This window comes from Hypomesus nipponensis, chromosome 24 (assembly GCF_054491055.1).
Source record: "Hypomesus nipponensis isolate SF chromosome 24, ASM5449105v1, whole genome shotgun sequence".
In the NCBI taxonomy this organism is placed as follows: Eukaryota; Metazoa; Chordata; class Actinopteri; order Osmeriformes; family Osmeridae; genus Hypomesus; species Hypomesus nipponensis.
The window spans coordinates 8881445-8908769 of NC_140384.1; the positions used below are offsets into that span (position 1 = coordinate 8881445).

The 27325-nt window shown below is 50.5% G+C and overlaps 2 protein-coding genes across 3 annotated transcripts; both read right to left on the reverse strand.

The window, feature by feature from the left end:
- Positions 1 to 330: 330 nt before the first annotated feature.
- On the reverse strand, positions 331 to 19183 carry dab2ipa (DAB2 interacting protein a). Its single transcript, XM_084690552.1, has 17 exons — positions 18851 to 19183; positions 18224 to 18342; positions 17939 to 18065; positions 15024 to 15109; positions 13927 to 14048; positions 8798 to 8951; positions 8461 to 8559; positions 7635 to 8189; positions 6446 to 6590; positions 5876 to 6020; positions 4936 to 5374; positions 4547 to 4743; positions 3317 to 4259; positions 3057 to 3206; positions 2233 to 2435; positions 2035 to 2122; positions 331 to 1783 (listed from the first exon to the last, which is right to left on the reverse strand). Exons 1-17 carry the CDS (start codon positions 18912 to 18914, stop codon positions 1616 to 1618), a joined length of 3804 nt encoding a protein of 1267 aa, XP_084546678.1. The 5' UTR covers positions 18915 to 19183; the 3' UTR covers positions 331 to 1615.
- Positions 19184 to 19611: 428 nt separating this feature from the next.
- Positions 19612 to 27299, reverse strand: phf19 (PHD finger protein 19). Of its 2 annotated transcripts, none has more exons than XM_084690866.1 (14): positions 27065 to 27299; positions 25868 to 26062; positions 25234 to 25315; positions 24508 to 24603; positions 23922 to 24016; positions 23542 to 23690; positions 23273 to 23368; positions 22875 to 23064; positions 22527 to 22594; positions 22227 to 22373; positions 22013 to 22079; positions 21820 to 21902; positions 21540 to 21635; positions 19612 to 21404 (listed from the first exon to the last, which is right to left on the reverse strand). In XM_084690866.1, exons 2-14 carry the CDS (start codon positions 26036 to 26038, stop codon positions 21083 to 21085), a joined length of 1662 nt encoding a protein of 553 aa, XP_084546992.1. In that variant the 5' UTR covers positions 26039 to 26062; positions 27065 to 27299; the 3' UTR covers positions 19612 to 21082. The 2 variants fall into 2 exon arrangements, with proteins under 2 accessions (XP_084546992.1, XP_084546993.1); XM_084690867.1 differs by lacking the exon at positions 27065 to 27299 and adding an exon at positions 26919 to 27050.
- Positions 27300 to 27325: the final 26 nt, after the last annotated feature.

Sequence of the window (27325 nt, forward strand, 5' to 3'; positions counted from 1 at the left end):
AGGGGAAGAAGTTGTTTTTCTTCACAATCCACTAAAATCCCTTGTGTTTCCTTTCATATTTACTGATGAACTGTGAGAAGAAAATATGTCAGCATGGTGAAATAAAGCTTGCGTGTCTAAGTTATGTGTGTGTGTGTTTACAAAAGTGGTGTGCTGTTTTGGTGAGTCTTCACGACCCCTTTCCTCAGAGAACATGGTTTCAGGAGATCCGTTGCAAACGGATTGTTGTCTCAGGGCATCGTGTCTGGTAACCGTTGAGACGCTGGGTTGTCCAGAACGTTTGTCTTCCTTCAGCTCTCAAAGACGCCTCAACACACCCATAACACGCTCTTAAACATAAGGGCTGTTTATTAAAACAAAGCAAAATTGAAATCATTAAATATTGACCTATTTGAACATAATGTAAAACATATGTTCAATACAAGTTTACAGGTAACTTTAAACATTTAAAAACATAACATAACTTTATTACCATCACAGACCAGCTCCATATCTGACAGGGAAGAGGAGAGGAGAAAGGGAGGGTTGATGACTGAAGAGAAGAGGTTAAGGAATGATATACTGCTATTACACCAGTAGATAACCATCAGAACAGTTGTCTTGTAATTTTTAACAACATAACACATACGGAACTGTACAAATACTATCCCCCTCCCCACAAAACAATCCATAAAAATACTGTAAATGTTTTGTGTACATCTTTGTGGAGCCTCTATAAACTAATAAATGATGCACCAGGTAATGGGAATTAAAATCTTTACCATTCGGTTCAAACTAAGCCGACCGGAAGTCCAGTTGTAAATATGGTACATGCAAAATCCACTGTCTGCAGTAAGCTAACACGTAAAGTTACGGTAAACATGTTATACAGGTAAGGTCAACATATACAGGTAAAATACAGAAAGGTTGTATGATTATGCGTTCTGAAACCAAACAGATATAATACAGTTTAGTGTGTAGGTGATATACGGATGCTACTATATTCGTTCGAGTCAAACAGAGAGTGAAGAAAGTGGAAGTTGTTGTCACCAACAGCAAGTCAGAGGGTATAGCAGTTTCCTGTTTCCTGTCAGAGCAGCCCCTTCTGTATAGTAAGACAGGAAGTGACATCAACAGCCCCTCTCGGAGGTCAAGGCTGTGGGGTGAATTCTGAGGTCAGGGTATGGGGCTGGAGTCTCACGGAGTTTAGGATTGGGGGAAGGGGGGGGGGGGGGTGTGAGGTGAGGTAACTCCAGGTGGGTTGAGGGGGGGGTCAGAGCCTCCAGCCAGGGCTCGTTCACAGTTCTGCAAGTGAAGCACGTCCCCAGTGCTCCAGCGAGGTCCTGCCCGCCCCGTTTGTCCAGGGCCTGGGGTCAGACTGCAGACAGGGTCCAGAAGGCCACACAACACTGTTACTGGTCCTCACCTGATCACCATGGAGATCTGTCTCTCAGGTGAGCAGTACCGGCTCCTCCCTTCCTCCTTCCACAATCGTGTCCAATCAGGCTTCGCAGGGCCGACCTTTGCCCCCCTGTTGATCCTTCCCACCGTAGGCCACGCCCCTCCGACCTCGGAAGGCCCCGCCCGTCCCTTGACTCCCCTCCCCCCCCCACCCACGCCCCGCCCCTCCTCCAGCCTAGCAGTTGCTGCTGTTCCTGAACTCTCCATTCTCGGTGATCTGCAGCTTGCTGGGGTTGGTGGGGGAGAGGCCGTTCCTGCTCTGTGCGCTGTAGCGCTCCTTCAACTGGCTCAGGGCGCCCATCAGACGAGAGTTGGCGGCGTCCAGCGACGCAATCCGCTTCTCCTACACAGACAGGCAGACAAGCAGGTGGAGAGACAGACAGGCAGAGACAGGTAGAGAGACAGGTAGAGAGATAGGTAGAGAGACAGGTAGAGAGACAGTTAGAGGAACAGGTACGCTGAACCTTTTGTAGATGTTGTTCCTTCTTCCAAGCACAAGAGGGGGCTGTTTCCTTAGCTCTCACATAATGACGTCTGATCATTATCAAGCACTCGAAACCACATCAAACACATTCGCAGAGAGCCGAGTGGTACCTGAGCCTCGATGATCTTCTGTTTGGAGTCGACCACAGACTGCATGTCTGAGTGATCCTTCTTCAGCTCCTCCTCCACTGACATCAACCTGACAACACAAAAAAAAAAACATCAAAGAAGAAAACAAGCCAAGAGGCAGCGGGCCGCTCACGCAAACCGCGGGCGCGCTCGTTTCGTGTCGAGGCTCGGCCCAGCCACCTGCTGATGATGCTCTTCATCTGCAGGTCCTTGTCGTCCTGCGTGCGGCGTAGGCGTTCCTCCGTGTCCTCCAGCCGCGCCTGGTACTCCTGCAGCATGCGCTGGTTCTGCTCGTCCTGCACCGCCAGGCGGGTCTCATACTCCTCCAGGCGCTGGGACGTTCCCCGGAGACGCTCCTGGAGAACCAGGATCTCCTGCTGGTACTGAGGGACACACAGGAGGCGCAGGGGGGCCGCGGAGGAGCCAATGTTAGAAGCGGACACAGAGATCCACACAGGCAGCTAGTTTTCTCCTACTGGTTAGGGACAGACTGGGAGAGGAGATGGGAGGATATCTTATTGGCGCAAAATAAATTCCTGCTTGTGCAGAAGAGGAGAGAGGATAATAGAAGAGGGGAAAGGGGGATGGAGGAGAGGAGGGTGATAGAAGAGGGGAAAGGGGGATGGAGGAGAGGAGGGTGATAGAAGAGGGGAAAGGGGGATGGAGGAGAGGAGGATAATAGAAGAGGGGAAAGGGGGATGGAGGAGAGGAGGATAATAGAAGAGGGGAAAGGGGGATGGAGGAGAAGAGAGGAGGGTGATAGAAGAGGGGAAAGGGGGATGGAGGAGAAGAGAGGAGGGTGATAGAAGAGGGGAAAGGGGGATGGAGGAGAGGAGGATAATAGAAGAGGGGAAAGGGGGATGGAGGAGAGGAGGATAATAGAAGAGGGGAAAGGGGGATGGAGGAGAAGAGAGGAGGGTGATAGAAGAGGGGAAAGGGGGATGGAGGAGAAGAGAGGAGGGTGATAGAAGAGGGGAAAGGGGGATGGAGGAGAGGAAGGTTACCTTCTCGGTCTGCGTGATATCGTCTCTGTGCCTGCCGTCGCTCTCGGCCCCCTCCCTCCCCCCGCCCTCCTGCTCTGCGTACTGGACGTTCATGTTGAGCAGCCAGGCAGCCGTGCGGTCCAGAGCATTGGGGTTGACTGGGGAAGGTGCCTGCACACACACACAGTTCAGAAAGGGAGAGATGGGAGATGAGCGTTTTAATGAAGTCTGTGTTGTCTTCAAACAGGCAGTCTAGGGGTCAGAGGTCAGAGGAAGGTCACCTTGATGAGGGTGCGCTGCTTGCTCTCAGGACTGTCTCCTTTCGAGGAGGACGATTGCTGTCGGAGCCGCGTTCCCCCGCTAGGCCAATCAGGAGACGATGACATCATGCTGCCGGAGGCGGGCCTCTGCCCAGGATAGGCTCCGCCCAGCATGCTGGGAGGGGTGCGGCCTCTGCTGATGGTGGGTGGGGCCGGGGGCGTGGCCGGGGGAGGGGGCTGGTCGATTCTCCGCTGAGGCCCGGCGCTGTTCTGGCGAGGGACAATGACGCTTGGGGGCGGAGTCTCTGTTAGCGAGAGCTGCCGGCGAGAGAACTCTCCGGAACGTCGGGCGAACTCCTCGCTGCCTCCCCCTACGCCGAGAGGCATCTGAGTCAGGAAGGCGTGTTTTCCTCCCCCGCTGACCTCATCCGCGTTGCCGTGGGAACTGGCGGAGCTGTGTCCGTCGGAGCCAGAGTCGCGAGGGGGCGTGGTCAGGACGGGGGAGTCCTGCTGCCGCGGCGACACGGTCGTCATGGAGACCATCTGGTAGACGGGATTCTGAAAGGAGAGAGGGAGGAGGTGGGAACGGCCGGAGGCGGAGTCGGTGCTGGGGGTGTGGCCTGTCCTCCTGAGGGTAGGAGCCACCTGGGGGGTGCGGGTGGTCCAGCCAACAGGTGATTGGCTGTCGTTGCCGTCAGTCGGCGAGAGGGCGGGGCCTGCCGGGCTGTCTAGGCTGCGGTCCTGTAGATCCACAAGGGACAGGCTCTTACTGCCATTGGCTAGCGTCATGGAAACACCTCTACTCCCATTGGCCAGGGCGTCGGCCTCGGTGGCCTCGGAGTAGCTGGAGCTGCGGGCGGGAGACTGCTGGAGGCCGGATGGCAGCAGACCAGAGCTCTTAGTCACAAAGAACAGGTCCTTGTTCTCTGGGGTCGGAGACGGAAGCCTGGTGAAGTCCACCATCCTGGAAGACAGGAGAGACGAGGGGGGAGAGGAGGAGGGGGAGGAAGGGAGAGGAGGGGGAGAATGGGGAGGAAGGGGGAGAGAAGGTTGAAGAAGGACACAGCAACTGAGTCAGAAGAAGAATATAAATAGTTATAATAGTTATAAGAATATAAATAGAATATAAATAGTTATAATAGTTATAAGAATATAAATAGAATATAAATAGAATATAAATAGTTATAATAGTTATAAGAATATAAATAGAATATAAATAGTCTGCACGCTGTTCATCCGAGCCTGACCTACCCTGTGATTGGTCCGTCCAGACCCATGCTGTGGAGGCCAGTGGAGATGGAGGCAGCGGAGAGAGGTGGGGACAGAGGGGGCGTGGCCAAGCTTGACCTGGGGGAGGAGACCTGACCCCCTCCAGCCCCTGGATTGGTCAGTGCGGATGTAACCTCCCGTAGGATCCGGGTCAGGGGAGCCATCTTTGACACAGTTGACTGCATGACACAAACATTTCAAATTACCATGTGGTTTAGTTGACTAGCTAATGGAATGTCTAGCTAGCTAACGGAATGTCTAGCTAGCTAACGGAATGTTGAGCTAGCTAACATATGACAAGCCAGCTAACGGTATGACTTGCTAGCTAACACGTATAACCAGCAAGCTAGCGGTATGACGGGCTGGTGTACCTGGTCCAGCTGGCTGAGGGCCTCTGAGAGCAGGGCGTGGAGGGTGGAGAGCTCCCTGCCCAGGTCGATGTAGCCCTCGAAGCCCGCTGTGTTGGAGATGGTCTCCGGGTTGGAGATCTCTAGCAGGAAGCGTTGCATGTTGGTCCACTCGTGCTCCAGGAACTGGTTCATGAAGGACATGTACTCCTCCTTGTTGCCAAACTTGGTGAAGTTGGCCAGGTTCTGGGTGACCTTGGCGATGAGGGTGAGGGTGCGCGCCGTTCGGTCGTCGGGGTACTCCTGTGTGAGGTTGAAGAGGGACGGGGACATGACGGCGGGGCAGAGGAACCTCAGGAAGAGAGAGGCGCTGATCAGACGCTCGCTGATGTCGGGCCGACCCCGACTGCTGCACTCCTGACGCCACGACGCAAACACCTCCTTCAGCTCCCTGGGGAAGACCCTGGGGGGAGGGATGGTTCCCTGGTCAGCTTGTGGTCTGTGTTTGTGTGTGCGGCCTGTGAATGTGTGTGTGTGAGGCCTGTGTGTGTTTGTGTGTGTGTGTGTGTGAGGCCTGTAAGTGTGTGCGGCCTGTGAATGTGTGTGTGTGAGGCCTGTGTGTGTTTGTGTGTGTGTGTGTGTGAGGCCTGTAAGTGTGTGCGGCCTGTGAATGTGTGTGTGTGAGGCCTGTGTGTGTTTGTGTGTGTGTGTGTGTGTGTGTGAGGCCTGTAAGTGTGTGCGGACTATGAATGTGTGTGTGTGAGGCCTGTGTGTGTTTGTGTGTGAGGCCTGTGTGTGTTTGTGTGTGAGGCCTGTGAGTGTGTGTGTGTGCGGCCTGTGAATGTGTGTGTGTGTGCGGCCTGTGAATGTGTGTGTGTGTGCGGCCTGTGAGTGTGTGTATGTGAGGCCTGTGTGTGTTTGTGTGTGTGTGTGCGGCCTGTGGGTGTGTTTGTGTGTTTGTTACCGGTAGGAGTCGATGATCTTGCAGAAGGCCAGCTCACAGCACATCTTCAGGTTGCTCTGGTGTTCTGGCAGGTCATTGGACGAACACTTCCCAGGATCCACCTCGCAGTTCTCATCTGACTCGTACAGAGCCTTGATGAACTCACCTAGAGGGGGAGGGGGAAGCGGGGTGAAGGGTCAGAGAGCCCTCATTGGTTGGGCTCCCATAGCCTAGTCAACCAAACAATACTGCACTGAGTCTATTTCTGCACTCTACTGTACTCTATTTCAGGCTCTGTAAACCTTGGTCCTGACCTGGGGAATGCCTGCCCTGCACGTTTCCTTCTCCCAACACACCTGGTTCAAATGAACCAGCGTTATCGGGCTTCTGCTGGGCTTGAAAACGACCTGTTAATTTGAACCAGGTGTGTTGGAGCACGGAAACCTCTAGAATATGCAGGGCAGGTAGTTCCGAGGACCAGGGTTTCAGAAAAGGCTGCTGTGCTGTACTCTACTATACTTAAGACCCACCGGTTAAGTGTCCCTCTTTCCACACACTCCACTGTGCCGTAGTGTGTTGTCGGGTACCTACCCAGAGCGTCTTGCAGGTACTTCTGGCCCACCAGTTTGAGATACTCCTCTATGGCCTTGGTGGCCAGGGTGTTTTCTCTGAAGATCAGGTGGTCGTTGTCGCCGCAGCGATCCACCTCTGACATCATCAGATCCGTCAGGAAGTCCTGAGGAGCAGAGGGAACACTGGAGGTCAGAGGTCAGCTCTCCACTGTCATACAAACACACACATACAAGCGTGCACACGCACACACACACATACACATACGAGAGCTGAAGTACAAAGAGTCCCTGAAATAGAAAGGCTGACAGAGATGGAGGGAGAAAAATTTATGAGACATGAGAGGAGAAAGAGGGGGAGACGAGGAAGAAAGAGACCAACAGAGAGAGAGAGAGAGAGAGAGAGAGAGAGAGAGAGAGAGAGAGAGAGAGAGAGAGAGAGAGAGAGAGAGAGAGAGAGAGAGAGAGAGAGAGAGAGAGAGAGAGAGAGAGAGAGAGAGAGAGAGAGAGAGAGAGAGAGAGAGAGAGAGAGAGAGAGAGATGAGGCGGAGACAGAGACAGAGATGAGGCAGAGTCTAGACAGTAGTGATGATGAGTCATTCTTCCTTTATTGATCCCGGGCTAATGGATCTAGCATCTTCTCCCTCCTTTACTCGCCTCCCCCGCCCTCCCTCCCTCCTTCCACACTTCTTCCATGGGAGAGACCAGGGGGACAGGACAGGCCATGGGAGAGACCAGGGGAACAGGACAGGCCATGGGAGAGACCAGGGGGACAGGACATGGGAGAGACCAGGGGGACAGGACATGGGAGAGACCAGGGGGACAGGACAGGCCATGGGAGAAAACTCTGTCTGCTGCAAAATCTTAAACAGCTGTAGAGGACGTCCTTGTGCACACAGACATTTGCATACATGTACACGCACACACACAACCAGTCGTTGGTCTCGGTGCATTGTTTTATAGCAGGGGGACGGTAGGGAGAAGGTTTGATGAGATAATTAGCAAAAAGGTCTGACACGGCGATCTACACTAGACTGGTGCTGCATGGATAAGCTGGAAGCACTGTGCACTCTGCTGTATCCATGGTGATGGAGTAAGGACATGGTCACACTGGAACGCGTCTCTGAACAGTACTCTGTAGTAGGTAGTGTGTGTGTAGTGTGTAGTGGGTAGAGTGTAGTAGATAGTGTGTCGTGAGCAGCGGGTCTCACCTTGGCCTTGCCCGTGCTCTGCAGGATGTGCACCAGGGCACTGGCCACCTCCTCCTTGTTGCGGACGCTGATGCTGGGCTCCAGCAGGGAGCAGAGCAGCAGGTAGTGGTTGGAGATGAACTCTGCAAACTCCTTGTACTGTTCCATGGGCAGGATGTTGAGGCTCTGGTAGCGCGCCTTGATCCTCACCATGGGAACCGGGCTCTTGCCCTTGTTGGGGTTGGGCGTGGAGACCGAGTACCACTTCTCCACCACTTGCCGGCCGGTCACCGCGGCGACGGGGATGTTGACCAGTCCCACGTAGCTGTTTTTGTCCTTCTTCTTCTTGCGGTCGGTCTCCTTGTACACGTGCACGGTCAGGCTGTGCACGTCGGGCAGGCTGCTGAAGTGGAAGTGCTCGCCCCAGAAGATGTTGTCGGCGCGGAGCTTGCAGGTGGTGCGGGCGAACAGCGTGTCGTCCAGACAAAGCTCGCAGAAGTAGCGCTTCTTGGCAGGGAGGTCTTTGGCTTCCACAACCCACACGGTCAGCAGGTTCTCCACACGCCTGCTGTTGTCCTGGAGACACACACACGCACACACACACACACCGCAGACAAGACTGCTTAATCAAGAGGACATTACTCTTTTAATATTTGACTTTTGTCCTGAGGACAGAACCATCATCTGGAAATAATGACTGCATTCTATATTACCATACTTTGAAATACTTTTCTGTAATTCTATTCTGCTCTGCTCTATTTCACTCTACTATGTTCTAAAACGAATCTACTGTGCTCGGTTAAATGGTATTATATTGCATTGGATCATGGTACAGGAAGGTATTCACCTTGTTGGGGTGGACCGCCCTCCTCAGATTCTCCATCCATTTGTCTCTCTCTGCAGCCGAGCGACATGAGAAGCACTTGGTACCTGTGGACGTGGTCACCTACACACACACACACACACAGAGCGCACACACCCACACACACACACACCCACACACACACACACACAGAGCGCACACACCCACACACACGCACACACCCACACACACACACACACACACACCCACACACACACACACACGCCTTAGTCTGGAGCAGAGTGTGTGCACGGGTGTTAGTGGCGTGTATACGTGTGTGTGTGTGTGCGTGTGCTCTGTGTGTGTGTGGGGGTGAGGTCACCTCGAAGCAGTAGTCCTGGCCCAGGATGCTGGAGTGGACAGGCTTGATGAGGACCTGCTGGTCCATGCTGAGGTCCAGGGCCCTGACAGCAGCACCAGGGCTCAGCAACGACTCGTGGGAGCGAGACTCTCTCAGCCTCGGCATCAGATGAGACCTGGGAACACACACACACAGGCACACACACACACACACACACACAAATCAGCCTAATCCCTTTGCAGGTCCAAAGATCACATCATTGTGACGCTGAATACATTCATTACGACACAGGAGGCATGTGACACACACACACCACAGGTAATTCTTGTTGTTGAGTCCCTGAAGCTTGACATTGTGTAATCCCTCCCATCGCCATGGCGATCCCAATTAGTGACCCTTTTTATCCAATCAGCTTAGTCGTGTAATATGGTTGGTGGAATAGGCAAGGGGCAAAGGTGAAAGACCTACACTAAATCCCGGTATTACCTCTGAATGTGTCAGTGTGTTTGGGTGTGTGTCTGTGTTCCTGTGTGTTTAAGCGTGTATAAAGTAGGTGTTTGCGTAACATTTAATGACTGTATTCAGCTGGGGTGATGTCATGTGTGTGTTGTTAAGAGAGCAGCTGAGAGGAAGACTCAGCTCTGAGCTGTGACTGCAACACTGAGTGATGTCATGTTCTGGCCTACCCTGGCAACGGTTCCATCGCTAACGACAACGTGACAGACGTTCTTGGGAGCCGCCACCAGACGCCAGCTAAACACACACACACACACAAACACACACACACAAACACACACACTCGATCTTTCACTGCGCCAATGCACCGTTTCGTTAGCTGCACACTGCCACTGTGGACACACACACACACAAGTATACACACACACAAGCCTAAATACGAACACAGTGTAGACACACACACTAACCAAATCCACACATACTCTGGCCACACACGCACGCACACGCCAGAGTGGGGTTCGTATGTAGTGAATATTTCAGAGGCCTTGAGAACAGATATCTGACTGACTGCATCTTAGAAGTGAAAGATGATTCTGCATGCAGACTGTCTGCATGTCTGCCAGAGACCTCCTCATATCTCCCCACAGTCGACATCTAGCCTTCATCATCATCATCATCATCATCATCATGCTCATTACAGTAAAAACCATGACATTAGTCAAGCAGCACCTAGGCCCTAGGTGGGTCCTAGGGGCATACATATTCCATCTCTACAACCAACCACTAACCATCACACAACTTCAGGATGCCTTCTCAAACATGTATTATCTGGGTGGACGAATGGGAATCCACCCCCCCCCCCACACACACACACACCCACAGCCAAAAACCCAAGACACAACCAGCACACAACCACGGCCTGGTTCTAAACACCTCATCTCCCATGGGACACAGGCTCAGCGTCCTCATGTGCATACAGCCAGCCAATCAGACGCGCTGTGGAAATGTCTCAGCATACCAGAGGTGGCAGGCAAGTCCCCACGGAACGCCTCGCTCCGTCTTACACTGGAACACGCCTGAAGACTCCCAGCACACGCCATGAACACGGCCTACACACGCTTGACAAAAGAGGACAAGCGGAGCTGACGCTGTGTTCAGCGAATGCAGGAGCCTTCCCTTACACACACACACACACACACACACACACACGCTGCACGGCCAGTGATGGATGGCATGAGAGGCGGAATAGAATACTCACCAGACATTCCGTCAGAATGGAGGAGGGGAAGGAGGATCAAAGTTCCATGCACTAGGATGGAAGATGAAAGGCCCTATACAGCCTGGCTATTATAACACCTTCTGTTGCTAATGCTGCTAATGCTAATAATACTATTTGTCTTCCTCGATGATCTCTCTGTCTCTATCTCAGTCTCTCTCTCTATCTCAGTCTCTCTCTCTCTCCCTTTCTCTGTCTCTCTCTCTCCTTCTCTCTGTGTCTGTCTCTCTCCCTCTCTCTGTTTCTCTCTCTCTCTCCTTCTCTCTGTGTCTGTGTCTCTCTCCCTCTCTGTCTCTCTCTCTCTCTCCTTCTCTCTGTGTCTGTGTCTCTCTCCCTATCCCTCTCTCTCTCTCTTTCTCCGTCTCCAGCTCCTCCTCTGGCCTGCTTCTCCTCCCCTACAGTGAGACCCGGCCTGCCCTACTTCCTCCCCCTCTCTCCTCAGCTCATCCCCCTCTCCTCTCCTCTAACTGGGTTACACATCCCTTGCTCCCTCGATCTGACAGTGCTTCGGAGTGCGATCCCTCTCTGTTCCTCTCCTCTCTACCTCTCCCCTCTGCCCCTCCACCCCCTCCCTCCCTCCCTCTAGTGTGAGCACACAGAGCCCTGCCCCCTTTTGCCTAGTGCATATACAGTGTGTGTGCGTTTCTGCATGCATGCATGCTTGCGTTTGTGTGTCTGTGCGTGTGTGTCTGTGTGTGAGTGTACAGTATCTGTGTGTGTGAGGGTGCTTGTGTGTGTGTGTGGTCTTTGTCCTGGTGTCTTTGTGGTGATGTGCCTCAAGGGATAGAGCAGTCACTCACAGCAAATCACACTCTGCTAGAACCCCCTCCCTGCTAATCTCTCGCTATCCCTCTCACCCACCCACCCTCCCGACCTCCCCCCTCTCCCCCCCCCCACCTCCCCCCCCTCCCCCCTCTCCTCCCCCCTGCCCTCCCTCCCTCCTTCCCTTCCCCCCTACCTCCCTCCCTCCCCCTCCAGAGGTTTTTGGTAGTGTTCCATGATCCCAGGGGCTTGATGCTACAGCCCAAAGGGAGCCCATATGCCATGCTGGCTAACTGACTGACTGATTTGTTACTGACTGATTTGTTACTGTTGATGGATGGCTGGCTGACTGGCTGACTCACTGGCTGACTGGTTAACTGACTGGTTAACTGACTGGCTTACTGACTGACTAACTGACTGGCTGGCTTGGCCTCTATTTGGCTACAGCTGTGCTGTATATATTTCACCTTCCGTCTGTGTTTGCACACGCAGCATGTACAGACACTACAGACACATCTACAGTCGCTAGGACGACGGCAGGGAGAGGAAACAGTGCGGAGCTCCCGCACTCCGGGCCAAGACAGGAGGACTCCAACACAGGTTCTGTTGTTTCTATGACAACCATACGTTAGCGGAGTGATGTTTTCGCTGCCGGGGTAACGGATCAGCACTCGTCGCGGTAAGTGAGTGGTTAACGTCGTCGGCCCGTGAGCGAGCGCCTCGCGTCACCGCTCTGTTCAGAGAACCGGCGCCGGCGGCGCTGAGCGGCCGCGCGCCTCTTCCTGCCTGCGTGAATTGCTCAAGTGCTGCAAATGGTCAAGGATTGGGTTAAGCTCTCATTTAAACCCCAATAAATCCTTGATAACAAGATATGCTGGAGGCTTTGCGGCGATCAGCAGGATTCACCGGCGACAGCATCAGATTACCACTTTACAACATTACCAAGCCAGCATATAGACCTAGCCTTCCAGATCATTCTTCCATACTGTCCAGCTGGCCCACATCCTGGTTAGACAGTACATCATTCTGATACCAGAGAGTCACCAGGATATAGGCCCAGCCCTAGTAGTCATATTGTCATACACCAGCACACTACACATAAACAGTAGTCCATCACATCCACCAGCAGACTGTACATCTACAGCCTGACCTAAGCACAACTGACCCCGGCAGAGAAATCTGGCATACGGAACCTTCACCCTTCTCCATCCCAACCCAGGGAGGACAGATGGAAGGAGAGAGGGGAGGAGATTAAGAGGAGGGGAGGGGGCAGTCTACCCAGGAGACATGGACAGGCTGAGGAAGGGAGAGAGCGGAAGAGAGAAAGGAGGGAGAGAGAGAGAGAGAGGCCAGAGAACAGGCCCAGACTAGGGAGGTCCTAAAGGGGTTTAAAGACGACCAGGCTACAGGGGATTTAATGAGGCTAGTCCCTATTGGGCACCATGCCAGGAGCTGCACACACACACACACACACACACACACACTCACACACACACAGCAGTGGTTATTTATGTGTAGCTAGCTGGCTAGCAGAGCTGTGCGTGGCTAGCAGGTAGCATCTGGCTAGCTTCAGCTTCACCGGGCTGGCTGACTAAAAGACTGGTTGACCAGTTGACTGACTGGCTGGCTGACTAATGGACTGACTGACTGGCTGGCCGGCTGTTCGGCTGGCTGGTCGACTGGCTGGCTGACAGGTGCAGCAGAGAACATGGAGGATACCTCCTCTGGAGAGGTGGAGGTGATCACCAGGAAGTAACTATTAATCACACTGCTCAAGGGGGAAAACACAATCCTTCATTCACATTCAGAGATACACACACACACTCCTTCTTTCACATTCAGAAACACACACACACACACTCCTTCTTTCACATTCAGAAACACACACACACACACTCTTTCATTGACATTCAGAAACACACACACACTCCTTCATTGACATTCAGAAACACAGACACACACTCCTTCATTCATATTCCATCTGACGCGTCAACCTCATCATCCAGGAGAGGCTGTGTAATAGAGGCTGTGGTAGAGGCTGTGTAATAGAGGCTGTGGTATAGAGGCTGTGTAATAGAGGCTGTGTAATAGAGGCTGTGTTATAGAGGCTGTATCACCCTCACTGTGTTAGAGGCTGTGTAATAGAGGCTGTGTAATAGAGGCTGTGTTATAGAGGCTGTGTTATAGAGGCTGTGTTATAAAGGCTGTATCACCCTCACTGTGTTCGAGGCTGTGTCACCCTCACGCTGGTAGAGGCTGTGTGATGGCTGACACATCAGACAGCAGATCAGCTCGACAGAGTGTGTGTGTGTGTGTGTGTGTCTGGGCACATGCAGTGTGTGTGTGTGTGTATCATCCATGCACTGCCTGTGTCTCCAGAGAGTGTGATGGTAAATGTCTACATATAGCTTGTTGTACCTGTGTCTTCTGCATATCCTGTGTGTGTGTGTGTGTACACTCAATAACATCCTGTGTTTGTACATGTGCACCTGCATCTATTGTGTGTGTGCACAATTATTTATGTATGTACGTTGTGTAACATCCTGTGATTGTACACGTGTATCTGCGTCTATTGTGTGTGTACGCACAGTGGTGTATGTGAGTGTATGTACGTGTGTGCATGCATGGGTGTGTGTGCGTGTGTGTGTGTTCCTACCTGTCATGGTCGGCGGTGGTTCTGAAGGCAGGCAGGATGCTCCGCAGGCTGCTGTGTCGGTCCAGCTTGGGCTGGCTCTTAGTCTGCTTGATCGAGGACTTCAGCCGCCGCGTCAGGAAAGCCTGCAGGGGGAGGGGCCAGGAGGGGCCGTGGCCAATGAGAGATAGGGTGGGGGGAGGGGCCGGGGGAGGGGAGGAGCAGAGAGGAGAGGGAGAGGAATTCAGTCACTCTCCTCTCCTTTCATTTAAAAACCCCAACAACATGGATGTCAACACCAGAGCTGCTCTCTGTGTTTCTCCTTTTGTCCTCCCCCCTCCCTCTCTCTCTCTCCCTTCCCCCTCTCTCATCACCCCCCCTCTCTCTCTCTCCCTTCCCCCTCTCTCATCACCCCCCCCTCTCTCTCTCTCTCCCTCCCTCCCTCCCTCTCTCAGCACCCCCCCTCTCTCTCTCTCTCTCTCTCTCTCCCTCCCTCTCTCAGCACCCCCCCCCTCTCTCTCTCCCTCCCTCCCTCCCTCCCCCCACACTCTCATGGCCCCCCTCTTGTCTGATTGCTCCTCCCCTCTCTCATTCTCTCCCTTTCTGTCTGAAACCATCCGTGACTTGGAGTGGAGCATTGTTATGTGGATCTTTCGGACACATCTGCTCTTTATGCAAACACACACACACAAGCATGTGACCAAACACACTCTCTCAGGCTCGCACGCACGCACGCGCGCACACACACTAACAGGCAGCAGTGCTGTTGCGCGACTCCTCTAAGACCCCGTTGCCATGGAAACTGCAGGCTGGTATGAGCCGGTGTGTGTGTGTGACAGAGAGAGAGAGAGAGAGAGAGAGAGAGAGAGAGAGAGAGAGAGAGAGAGGGGTAGGGGGTGAGTGGACGCGGAGTGGGTGGAGCATGAATGGCTGGAATGTTGCTCAGATTAGAACCAGATTAACAAAGTATGGATTACCTCCTCGATGGACCCCAATCTGTGTGTGTGTGATGGGACGATGGCATGGTTTAAACACAAAAATATTCAGCATTATTTATTAAAAAAGAGACACATCAGGCCTGTCTGGCTCTGTGTGTGTGTGTGTGTGTGTGTGTGGCTCACCGTGATTTTACAGGGTGTGGAGGGCGTGTCCAGGGAGGGGCTGCTGGGCATGCTCTGTCTGCGTCTCTGTCTCTCAGCAGGAACATCTGGACGGACACACACACATCAAACTGAGAGCATTGTCCTTTCTCACAACCACAGCAATCCCTTCTTCACCCACCCGTCACCCCCCCCCAACAGAGCAACACAAGGACCAGCAACACCAGACCAACAGGCAATCAGAAAGCAGGTGAAGTATTCACCCTTGCTGGTTCTGGGTTTGCGACTGGTGCGACTGGCTCGTCTGCGCAGGCTCCGACTCGGCAGTCTGTAGTGGTACCACTTCCTGTCCTGGCCCCGCCCCTTCCTGTCCTGGCCCCGCCCCTTCCCAGCCTCTGACATCGCACCTCTCTTCAACGAGCACGACGGATAAGACCTTCCCAAACAGACCCCAACACCGCCGTCTGGCCGCCGTAAACACGCTCAGACTAGCTAGCTGACGTCTGGACTGGATAGCGGACACTCAGATCCCAACGGTGACCAACAGCAGCACACCGAGACACCGCCGTCCCTCCTGAACACTTCTCCTTTGAGACACAGCCAGTCAGGGGATCCACTCTCAGCCTTGGAGGGGGAGGACGGAGGGGGGGAGTCTCTGTAGCTGGGTCTGGGACAGGCCCAGTCTTGTCTGAGGCTGGCTGAAGTGAGGGAATGTTGTAGAGGTGATCACAACACCATCGCAGGAATGCTACTGTACCTGCCTTCACTTACAGTCAGACCAGAGGTGTGTGTCAACAGCTGACAGCAGCTGAGACAGAGGGACAGGGTCAAGAAGACACACACACTCACACACACACACACACACACTCAAACACACACCAACACTGGATGTAAACAAGACCATCATTATCTAAGGCCATGAGGGTAACGCATGTGGTGATGTCAATTGTGTGTGTGTCATAGCCCCTTCATACTGCTTTGCAGCATGTGGGGTGTGTGCACGAGTGATGGTGCTGTGTCAGAAGAACTTCTCGCAATCAAACTGTGAGTGTATAGCGCCCTCCTCTGGAGACACTGTGGAACTGCAGAGAGGGGACTCAGTGCACAGTGATCCTGTATGTGGGTCCAGACAGAAACATTGGCTTTTTTCTCTCTCTTGCTCTCTTAACTCTTTATAGACTCTCTACCCATCACCCGCTCTCTCAACCCTCTCAATATTTTTTTCGATGTTGAAGGATTGATTGGCTTTTCCAGTTATTCATCTGATTACAAGTATCACAATGCCCGGCAGGATTCCAATCTTTATCTGTCACGTTTTATTTTTGTAAACCTCATTTAAAAAAGAAATCCCAAACACCAAAAGTAATCTCTCGTTCTATGTTTGTATCTCTCTCCCTTTATCTCCCCCTGACTCCAAAGTTTGGGGTATTTTTTGGTAGAAACAGATAAAGGAAGAAAAATAAATGAATATAGAAAGAAAGAAAATACAGAAGAAAGAGATAAAAGAATAAACAAAGTGTATCCTTCTGACTAAGAGTGATCTGACCTCTGACCTAACCTCTGACCTGACCTATGACCTAACCTCGAACCTGACCTCTATTACTGCCGGTTCTGAGCCGAGTCATACACGGTTCTCCGTGTCCGGGGGGATGAGAACATGATTCCCTGGCACGGATTCTCCATAACACACAGCCTGGCCAGGTTTTCTCAATACAAACATAATCGTTTGTGAAATATAACTCACATTGTTTTTATCATAATAATAGTATCTTTGTGAAGTGTGGCTTGGTCATCATTTTGATGACTAATTAACCACTTAAACAATTTGCTCGTTTATAATACATAGATCTGATGTTGACAGGACAAACCTGTTTTTGTGGAGAGACACAGCAGTAAGGATCCAGCATATTTGTGCTAAGAGCCAACCGGGTGAGGGACTGTATACTGACCCCTACCTAAGGCTTCTCTTTGTCTCATTGAGGAAGAAGTTAAGCTGCTGTGAGGACCCAAGGATTCAGAACAGTGTTCATGTATGACACCCCCAGCACACACAAGCACACAAAGTGCACACGAAAATAACACACACCAACTCCAAAACAAATTGTCGATTCTGTACGAGATTAGAGCAGATTACTAGTATTCTGACATGTCATCACGATTACTTCATCCCAGCCTGCTTCTGAGCAGGCCTCGTCTGAACCAGCAGCTAATCTCTACTCAAAAGACTCAGGAAGACTCCTCTCTTCTTCTATGGTGTGAACTACGCACAAGTCACCCGACAATAATGGTCAGTAATAACTAGACTAGAGTCCACTGAGAGTGTCTGAGGTTCAGACTCTTACCACGGTGTTAACTAGGGTCTAGACTAAAGCCTGGTGTTTCAAGCATCTTGGTGCCTTTTCTTCTTGTTTATTCCCACTTTGTTGTACTAATCTGTCTAATGACACAGACAGCACTGTCAGCAGCACTAGATAGGAGTCCCACTGACAACAATATCTCTGATAGTCGAGTGCGAGGCCTCCAGTCTGAGTCACAGAATCAAAATACAGACGTTCATAAATTCACATTCACAGACATTCAGTCACCACTGGGAGTGGAGGAACAAAATAAATACAAAAACAATAAAATCACAGAAGTACAAATCAAAACTAAAATAATGTCCTTTTGCTAATCCGCCCCCTCTGCTCCCCTGCTCCCGTTGGCATGGAAACACGTACGTTTGCAGGTCTCTTACCATGGATGTTCTCCGCTTTGAAAAAGTCCACTGCAAACTCCATAACTCCACGGCTGCTCTGAGCCCAGCCAGCTGTGTGTGTGTGTGTGTGTTTGTGTGTGTATGGATTCCTGCTAGGGTTAGCAGAGTTAGCTGTTCCCGCAGGTTCCTGGGAACATCGACTGACAGACTGAAAGACTGAGAACACAGCTGACTGACTCACCGCTGTCTGTGGGCGGGGCCAAGGATTCCTTGGGGGCGTGGCTCTCGGGAGGAACTCTGAGGGTGTGTCTTAGCAACCAGAATGTGCATGTCTCCACCCTCTTCTCTTGGAGAAACAACGGATGAATCTGAGAGGAGGGGCAGAATTGTCAAGAATCCCAGATAAAGAAACACCTATATTATTGTTTCTTACTCTCACCCACATCATCATTCTCAGTCTGAGTCTCTCTCTCTTTATCTATCTCTCTCTCTCTCTCTCTCTGTTTACCACACACATTCCTCCAACCTCATGTTTGTCCAGCAGCAGCATCTGGTAGTCAGACAGAATGCAGAACTTTTGTCTCCAGACCAGGTTCTGGCTGAAAGACTGGCCACATGACATCCACTGGGACGAGTTCTTCATTTCTGGGTCAGATAAATCTCATATTAGAATTTACACACACACACACACACACACACACACACACACACACACACACACACACACACACACACACACACACACTGTCCTTCAGCACACCTTAAACATGCAGTAACAAGCATCAGACTTGAAACAAACAAGTTCATACAAGGAACTCACGCGTTTGATAATAATCTCTGTGTTATGACAATGATCTCTGTGTTAAAAGAACACAAACCTGTTACACGAGAATTCCCTCTTGAACTGTTAGGAAAAATACTGACACAAATACTGAGTAAATCCTCCTGTCACCCGCCCAAATCTGTGTCTGAGGTGACTTTGGATGCTAGGGGTGTTTACCGTAAATCAACCTACCTGTGGTGAACGTACTATGCAAACCTGTGTTGCATGGTCGGGTTATCTTTAAAAAGTCTGACAGACAAAAAGTAAAGTAGCTATCCTAAACTAAAGCTGACTAGAGTCATCTTACGGGCCTTAATTAAGTGAACGCACCTGTGACTCTCATCCATCCTTGATACTGACATCTTGTCCGATGGGTGACCAAATTCTCCATCATGGTTCAGTGTTCTCGCTAGCTTGCAGAAGGTGAGGGTGCTAGCTAGCGACACACCTGCTAGCAGGTTAAGTTGTTGGGACTTTAGTTGATGAATGTTGACAGCCTGGTAAATTCACCCCATGATGAACTCAGTACACAAGTCGTGGACGGTGATTGAACAGAAACCATGGAAACTACGTGAAGCCCCTGTTCTGTTGCACTCGACCTCGCCTCAACCGCTCGCGCTCCACAATGTCCCTCAAACTCTGTACCTGCAGGAGCGTGAGAGGTGCATGCCTGTAGTTTGGTCTCTTGAAATAGAGAGCGATGCATGACTCTGGTGCACGTCATGTAACACCTTAATTGCATTAAAAGCTTAACTGCCTTGTCTTGTAGGACAAATAAGAGTCTCACTTGTTTGACTGCCGTCATACTTTTGTTGATAATTTGCTAACGTCACTTGTTGCAATTGCAACAGTAGCAATTTGAATAAACGTAAATTATAACTGTCGCTGGTATACAAATAAATGACACAATACAATGTAAGACCTTTACAAAAGTGTACAATTTAATTTAATCTCGGTTACTGCTCTCTAGCAATCGTTCGTAACAATGAAACAAAGTTCTATATGCAAGCCCAGACGGTCCATTACGTAAATCGTTAGGTACGTAATCCCATATCGAACAATCTGAAGTGGATGAACCAACAAACGCACTGTACGTCAGATATGTTTTATTGCAGCTCAACGTAACGTACACAGAATCACATTATCATCCATCATTCAGTCAGGGCACAGCGTAAGGAGCCTCTGAGAGATGCACAGTAACAGTTCCAACAAGCGGAAATTGAAGGAGAGGGGAGAGAAAAGTTTGAAGAGAGATGGCAAGTAGATCGAGAGAGGTAAGAGAGGAGGGATATAGAAAAGAGAGGATTGGTACGTAAGGCTCTTTAGAGGGGTCTGAACAAGCTAACGTGATGAAACAGAACTATGTCACAGTCATTCGTCTTCAACCGCATGTATTTATAAATACAAGTAGAAGTCAACATTTTTAGGCTCCTCTCAGGCAATTGTGGTTACAACACTAGAATAAATTCACTGGAAACACAAACAAACATAGGTCATATAAGACACTATGACAGGCCTCAACTCCATGTCATTATGAAAGGTTATGAACTGTTTTTGAGACTATATACAGTCATACTGTAATAATTAACAAACAATATACTTCAAACACTACCGTTGTTAAGTGCTTACAGCCTGTGAGTTACAGGGAAGAAAACTGGGAAATATCCAACGTAGCCGAGAACTTTGTTTAACAAAAGGATATAAATCATAGCATGTGGCTACCAATTAATCAAAGGTCTAGTGTGGTTATCAAGATTTGTTTTACTCATTTCGATAATATTTGGTTATCAAGGTAACATCCGTACTTGCATAGTTATACAATATGTGTCGATAGTGCAACGGAGAGAGGGAGGAAAACTGTGCACAGAACAGGAGAGCAGAGAGTACTGTTGTAACATACCAGTTTACACACATCCCAAACTCAGGTTTGGAATCAAACGTCATCGAAAACTGCGACGAGGAACACAACGGCAACGATGTCTCCGACAGTTCCAGAACACTTCCTAACGGAACGTCCAAGAGGCTAGCGTTGCCTGGCAACAAAACAGTTAGGCGTATATTGCTTTGTTTGGGATTAGGTATAGAGGAAGGGTGATGGTGGAGGGGAGGACACAGATATGAAGGCTGATACTGAAAAGACACTACGTCACTAGTACTACTGCTGGGAGCGGAGCTGAATCTCAGATTGTGAGGTGGTTGGTGTACAGGTTTCAGTTAGAAACCGGGGTTTAAATCCAGGTGTTGTCATCTGATACGCTGGTCTCCCTTTTTTTTGTTGGTTAGTCTAACTGCGTGCCTAAAGTGAAAAATTGCAACAACAAAAAAATAAAACACATAAAACAAGAGGTGAACTTGCACTCTCCTGTCAAACACAACAACTACAGGAGAATCTAGCAGGGCTCTGATATGCTGCCACGAAACCCTGGGACTCCTCCCCCTCCAGCTCTCGTCTGCAGCCAAGAGCTAATCTCAAAGGTAGGGGTCAGCACGGGGCGTGGTGATTGGTCGACGGTGGGGTCAGTTGCCAGTTGGGATTTGGTCAGTGTGGTGAGCGGCGAGCTGTCAGTATGGTGTGGTCCCCTCCCACTCCACCAGGTACTGAACCGTTCCCTGGGGCGTGACCCGGCGGGCCAGAACCTGGTAGCGCTCCCCACATGTCAGCCTCCCGGCCGCGCCCCAGTAACTGCTGATGGACGACTTGAGGTTGGACAGGGAGGAGTCGTCCTCGCTGATGCTGTCGAAGGTGTGGCTGTCGATGGTCTGGTCCTCCAGCATCCCAGAAGCCTCCTCTCCAGGAAGCTCGCTTTCCACAACCTCTCTCCTGTTGGCCAGTTGGCTATAGCTGCAACTGGGCAACTTCCTCTTGCGGCTTCCCACCTTCTTCCTGTTGGCACAGATGTGGATTTTCACACACAAATAACAACGTTGTGTTGTAACATATGTGCAGTACAGAAACATGAGATAACGTTTGAGTGGGTGTGTGTGTGTGTGTGTGTGTATGTGTAAGTGTGTGTGTTACCTCAAGTCATAGGAGACACTGGTTGTGGCAGACCCAGAAGTGCTAGCAGCATCTGTAGAGTCCAGATCCAGGCTGAGAGTCCGTCCAGAGCTGGTGCTAGGGGTTAGATGGCATGGTTAGGGGTCAAAGGTCAACAGCAACACTGGGGGGTATTAGAACACAGCCAACCAATCAAACATGGAGATACTTTGAATCAGTCAAATGCTATGTTCATACCTATGTCAGAGCTATGTTGTCGTGTGCGGTTACATGTATGTTGTATGTTTTAGGCGTGTTGTACCTTTTCAGACTCTGCAGCTCATCCAAAGTGAAGTCAAAAATGTTGGCCATGTGATGGTTGGAACTCCATGAACTCAAATCATTCTGAAACAAACACACACACCATCATCCAGTGTACCAGTGGTTCTGTTAACACCTTGTAAGTGGAATGAGATATATTTGAATCAGAGAGGATTCTGGGTATTGAGACTCACGTTGGGAATAGCGTCTTCTAGCAGCCACTTAGACCTCTTCTTCTTCCTCTTCTCAGCAGGGGCGGAGCTACACAGAGCGATGTAGAGAGAGAGAGATAGACAAACAGAGAGAGCGAGAGAGATAGAGGGACAGAGAGAGAGTTATAAAAAGTCCAGTTATAAATAAAGGCAACAATGACTAATCACATTCTGCTGGCTCCACCCAGACACACACCTGTCCCTGGCTCCGCCCTTCTTCCTTCCTCTCCTGCCCTCGCTCTGAGCGCGCTCAGGGAAGAGCTTGGAGGGAGGGTTGGGGGGCACGCGGGTCCGCAGGCGGAAGATGCACTTCCTCTTCTTGATCTCTTTTCCACACAGGAACCTGGAGCACAGGACGCCCATATAAGGTCATAAAGGCTAGACGAGGAACACTTCCTTAAAGCATAACGTGGTCCACCTGTCATGCAGCCCTGTGCTGAGGGCAGGTGAGGGTGGCAGGGAGGGCTTTAGGGGCGGGGCCAGGTGAGGATCTTACTTGCTCTTGTAGTTGTTGAGGGCATCCAGGAGGTGCTGTCCTCGATCAGGGGACGGAGTGTTGGACAGCTGGAGAGAGAGAGAGAGAGAGAGAGAGAGAAGGGGAAGGAGATATAGATGGAATGGGCGAGAGAGAGGGCAGAGAGAGACAGAGAACAATGGAGAGAGATTGTGAGAGAAAGTGCGGAAGAGAGAGTGGGTGAGAGAAGAGAGAGAGAGTGTGAAACCTTCAGAACCCTGAACACCACAAACTGATCGGTGTGTTTTTTACGTAATCATATCCCGTGTTTGTGTTTGTAACCTGATCATAAGTGTGTGTATCTACAAGAACATGTGTGTGTGTTCTCACCTTGCCCAGTTGGAAGTGCTCCCAGTTGCTGCTGACGAAGGCCAGGATCTCCTCCAGTTCAAAGTACTTCTTCTTGCTCTGGACTCCAAGGTTATACAGGGCCAGGTGGACCACATCAACCCAGCGCAGCGCCACACGCTTTATATACTCCAACCCTCGGTTACACACCGCACAGATGAACAGGTAGAACCTGGGGGAGAGATGAACAGGAGAGAGGAGGAGAAGAGAGAAGGAAAGAGGAGAAGAGATGAGAAGAAGGAAGGAAAGAGGAGAGGGTGAAGGTTAGAGAGGAGGGGAGAGCGCAGAGAGTATCACAGGGGAGAGAGGAGAAGAGAGTTGGTGATACGGACAGAGAGGAACAGGACAGTATGACATGATGGAACCATCCACCCACACACCTGTCTCCAAACATCATGGACTCCTGCAGACACTGGACGCACGCCTCGTGGAACCACTGCTGGCACCTGAAGCACTGGATCATCTTTAGGTACCACCTTCAGGAGAGGCAGAGGGAACAAATAAACATGATAGCAATCTTTTGGGCTGACTCTCTTGCTGTCAATGACCGTAACTACGGTGACAGTAGCACAGTGACACTATTGCTGGTTAGTCATACTCTTTCCCTGCCACAGAAGCAATGACACAATTGCTGATTGGTCTAACTCACTCTCCCGGCCCGCCACAATAGCAGTAACACTGTTGCTGGTTGGTCCGATGTAGGGAGTCCCACTCCAGCTCATCAGGGCTGTAGGCCAGCACCTGTTTCATGGCCTGTAGGGCCTTGGCTATGGGACCCTTCTTCAGAGCGCCCCCTTTCTGTGGGAGGACAGAAACACAGGTTGGTGTGATTAGACAACCAGCTGGATCAGTCAGGAGCAGAACAGTGGAAGCTCTTGCCTTATAGTTGTATGTAATCAGGACTAACATGAGACAGGGCTCCTAACGTCTTGTTTAGGTCCTCATGACTGAACAGACTGAGTGAGTGTTATATCGCCGTGTAATGGGTGGACGATGACCAGTGCATGTGGTCCAGGTTCAGATGCTCACCCGCACGGCCAGAGCAAAGATACAGCGCCGGCAGAACCAGGGAGACTGCTCCACGCTGCCCTCTACTGGTGGGATATGGCACTGCTGGTGGTACCCTGGAGACATCGTGACAACCACATTACAACACACACAAACATAACAAATACCACATCCTATGACTGTCTGTCATCAGTACACAGCAGCCACACATATATGAATGGATTAAAGGACAGAATATATGAACAGATGATAAGGTAATAGCTGATTTGGATTAAAATAAGTACGTTGGACATCAAATTTTTCCCCAAACCACAACGCAAACACAGTGCTGCCTTAATGGCGCCGTCAAACTTTGACCCCTAGAGGGCGCCCTACTCCAGTCCTTCCACCAAGCTTCCAACAGCTCGACTCCATTGTTTAGTATAGGGGATATTAGCGGGAGCAGTTGCGTAAGTAACAGCTGGCTGAAAGTGACCCAGACTGATCTCAGATAGTAATCAGATCCATTATGACAGGACACCTCTCCCGATTGGTAGGATTTGTTTCCTGACTCATCCCACCGGGGGACGCCAGAGCATCCACGCCCTCCGTCTCCATGGAGACTCACCTATCCCGCACTTGCCGCAGATCAGGATCTCGTTGTCCGAGCCCAGCTCCGCCTCCGAGCACACGGAACACTTAGGTTCCTCCCCCGGGACACCAGCTGGACACGTGATTGGACAGAGAGGACAGGGTTACAGGAAATGCAGCGGGACGAAATCGTCATCCGTTCCTGTGATACGCTACGTGGGGCTACGTGGGGCAAACGCTTGACAACGCCTTCAGCCCTCTAGGGTCGCCAGAGCGTAGAAATGTCACCCTAGTCAAGTGGTCTTCAACCCTGGTCCTCAGGACCAACTGTCCTGCATGTTTTAGATGTTTCCCTGCTCAAACACATCTGATTCAAATAAATGGCTCGTTAATTAGTTCTGTAGAAGCCTGGTAATGAGCATGATTTGAATCAGGTGTGCTGGATCAGGGAAACAGGTGGTACTTGAGGACAGGGACTTGATACTTGAGGACAGGTTTGAGAACCACTGTTTTAGATGCTTCCCCGCTCCAACACACCTGATTCAAATGAACGAGTCGTTATCAAGCCCTGTAGAATACTTCCTAACGACCCGCTCATTTGAAGCAGGTGTGCTGGAGCAGGGAAACGTCTAAAACATGTGGGGCAGGGGGTCCCTGAGGACCACTGCCCTAGGCTGCTGGGGATGGTTGTGGTTAACAAACATGTCCGGCTCTGCCAAGGCCTTCATAGCTCCAGGGTTGTCAGGGCGACCGGCAGACTCACCATGCTGGATGTCCTTCCACAGGACCCAGAACTTAGAGTTGTCCTCAAACGTGACAAAACAGCTCTGCTTAGAGGTGCTCACCTGTCACACGGAGAAACACTTCGTCAGGCTACATAGGTACTACCTACAGTAAAAATGATGACAATACTAATGTGTTCATTCAGCAGACGATCCATAGCGAAGGTCAGAAGGGATTAGAACCTGCCAACTCGAAATGCTCTAACCACAGAGCTATACCTGTCCCTAAGCATCGACACTGGCCGAACCTAGGGTTAGGGAAGACCTCCAGGAATGGCGGACAGCCCTGCTATCGATACTACAGGAGGGACTGTGTACGTGCTATTCTGCACATGCGCTTTCAGACAGTGACAAACAGGAGGAGTGAGACCTGCGGTCAAAACCTCCAACCAGTGTCAGGGGAGTCAGGTGGCTGAGCGGTTAGGGAATCGGGCTAGTAATCTGAAGGTTGCCAGTTCGATTCCCGGCCGTGCAAAAATTATGTTGTGTCCTTGGGCAAGGCACTTCACCCTACTTGCCTCGGGGGAATGTCCCTGTACTTACTGTAAGTCGCTCTGGATAAGAGCGTCTGCTAAATGTAAATGTAAATAACCGAGCTCCATCCATCACACTTACTCTCTGTATCTTCCCTAGGTAGTAGAGCCCATCAGACCAGCGACAGAGGACGTACTGGCCCAGTGACAGGCTACTCTCCAGCTCCACACTGCCACGCCCCCTTTTCTGCGGCTGCAGCGCTGCAGGCTCCTCCGGGCTGCAGTACACGTCTCTGTAGGCTGGCTCCAACATGATGCTACTGACGATGGCTCACACCTGGAGAACAGCAGGACACACACACACACACAGACACACACACAGACACACACAGCCATTCCCACAGCTGATTATAAACATAATTAGACCTCCTAATTCAGATCTGTGTTACACTTTATGTGTGATTTGATTCAGTTTATTATTGCTTCTTTAACTTGATTCAACACAATTTGTGGCTACTATACTTAACACCTCCTGTGCATTATATCTGAAGACAGACACAACTGATTAAAAAGATTTAGCAGGCAGATGATGAGTCAATCTGAATCTTGAAACTACAGATGTGGAGACCCCTCGAGCTGATGTGAGCTGGCCCGCTTCCGCTCCATTTGACTCATCTGTCAATTTCGACAGGGAGTTTGACAGGTCAACGCATGCGCATAGACGCTCCCTCGGCATGAGGAGCCAGATATGACGAATCAATTTGCATCACTGGTCATGCAAACTTGATGAATTTTTCTATTTTCTGAAAAAAGTCTGTTTCGCATCCACAGAAATGTTATTAACTAGCTACGTCGCTCTTATAAAGTGTGATTACAGTGGCGATCTAGCGAGCTAGCTCGTACGTAAAAGCAAGTACAGGTTTTCCATGTGTTTTAGTAAAATAAAAGTTGTCGACGTAGCTAATCTATTGCTGTATTATACACATCTATATTACAAGTTTTATAACAAGTTATACGTGCACCGTTATGATGTCGACACATCCCTACTTTGCTAACGTAAACTAACTTTCACTATGACAATTCAATGAAAAACCTGTTGCGTCTGAACTTGTCTAGTAGCGGTTTGCAATCCATCCCATAACTTTAATCACATAACGTTGAAATCACAAAAAGGAGGACACTCTTCTTATTACCTTACTTCACAAACGTGATGATACAGCAAAGCAAACGTCAGCGAAAACAAGACAAATCCAACTAGACAAGAAGATGAAAAAAGGGACGCGTGCAGTAAAAAAGTTATAAGGGCAAATGTGCCTGATCAGAGCATAACTGTTCTTACCCCTTGAAAATCTTCCGCTACGGGCGAGAGGAAACTTGATATATTTTTCGCTACAGCAGAAAATTGTTCCATTCGCACTGAGCTGCACCTTTACTGCAAACGCTGTGGCTACAGTCAACTGTTTCAGAAGGCTACAGGCGCTAAAGTTCAAACTATGCAAGTCGCCATTTTTTACTGTTTCCCGCGAATCATGTACGTTTTTCCTTATGTAAATAACACAACCACCTCATCATATCCAGGAAGCCCAGCCCAATGAGACGA

What these genes read in the sequence shown, in the direction of transcription:
- phf19 (XM_084690866.1), bottom strand. Translation starts at nt 26,038, where the DNA reads ATGTTGGAGCCAGCCTACAGAGACGTGTACTGCAGCCCGGAGGAGCCT. An exon ending in CTCAACAACTACAAGAGCAA is followed by an intron (nt 22,374 to 22,526) that starts GTAAGATCCTCA and finishes CCTGTGCTCCAG; the next exon opens with GTTCCTGTGTGGAAAAGAGA. An exon ending in AAGGGCGGAGCCAGGGACAG is followed by an intron (nt 22,080 to 22,226) that starts GTGTGTGTCTGG and finishes CGCTCTGTGTAG; the next exon opens with CTCCGCCCCTGCTGAGAAGA.
- dab2ipa (XM_084690552.1), bottom strand. Translation starts at nt 18,914, where the DNA reads ATGATGGAGAATTTGGTCACCCATCGGACAAGATGTCAGTATCAAGGA. An exon ending in AGGATGGATGAGAGTCACAG is followed by an intron (nt 18,343 to 18,850) that starts GTGCGTTCACTT and finishes TATCTGACCCAG; the next exon opens with AAATGAAGAACTCGTCCCAG. An exon ending in GGCCCCGCCCACAGACAGCG is followed by an intron (nt 15,110 to 17,938) that starts GTGAGTCAGTCA and finishes GTGTCCGTCCAG; the next exon opens with ATGTTCCTGCTGAGAGACAG.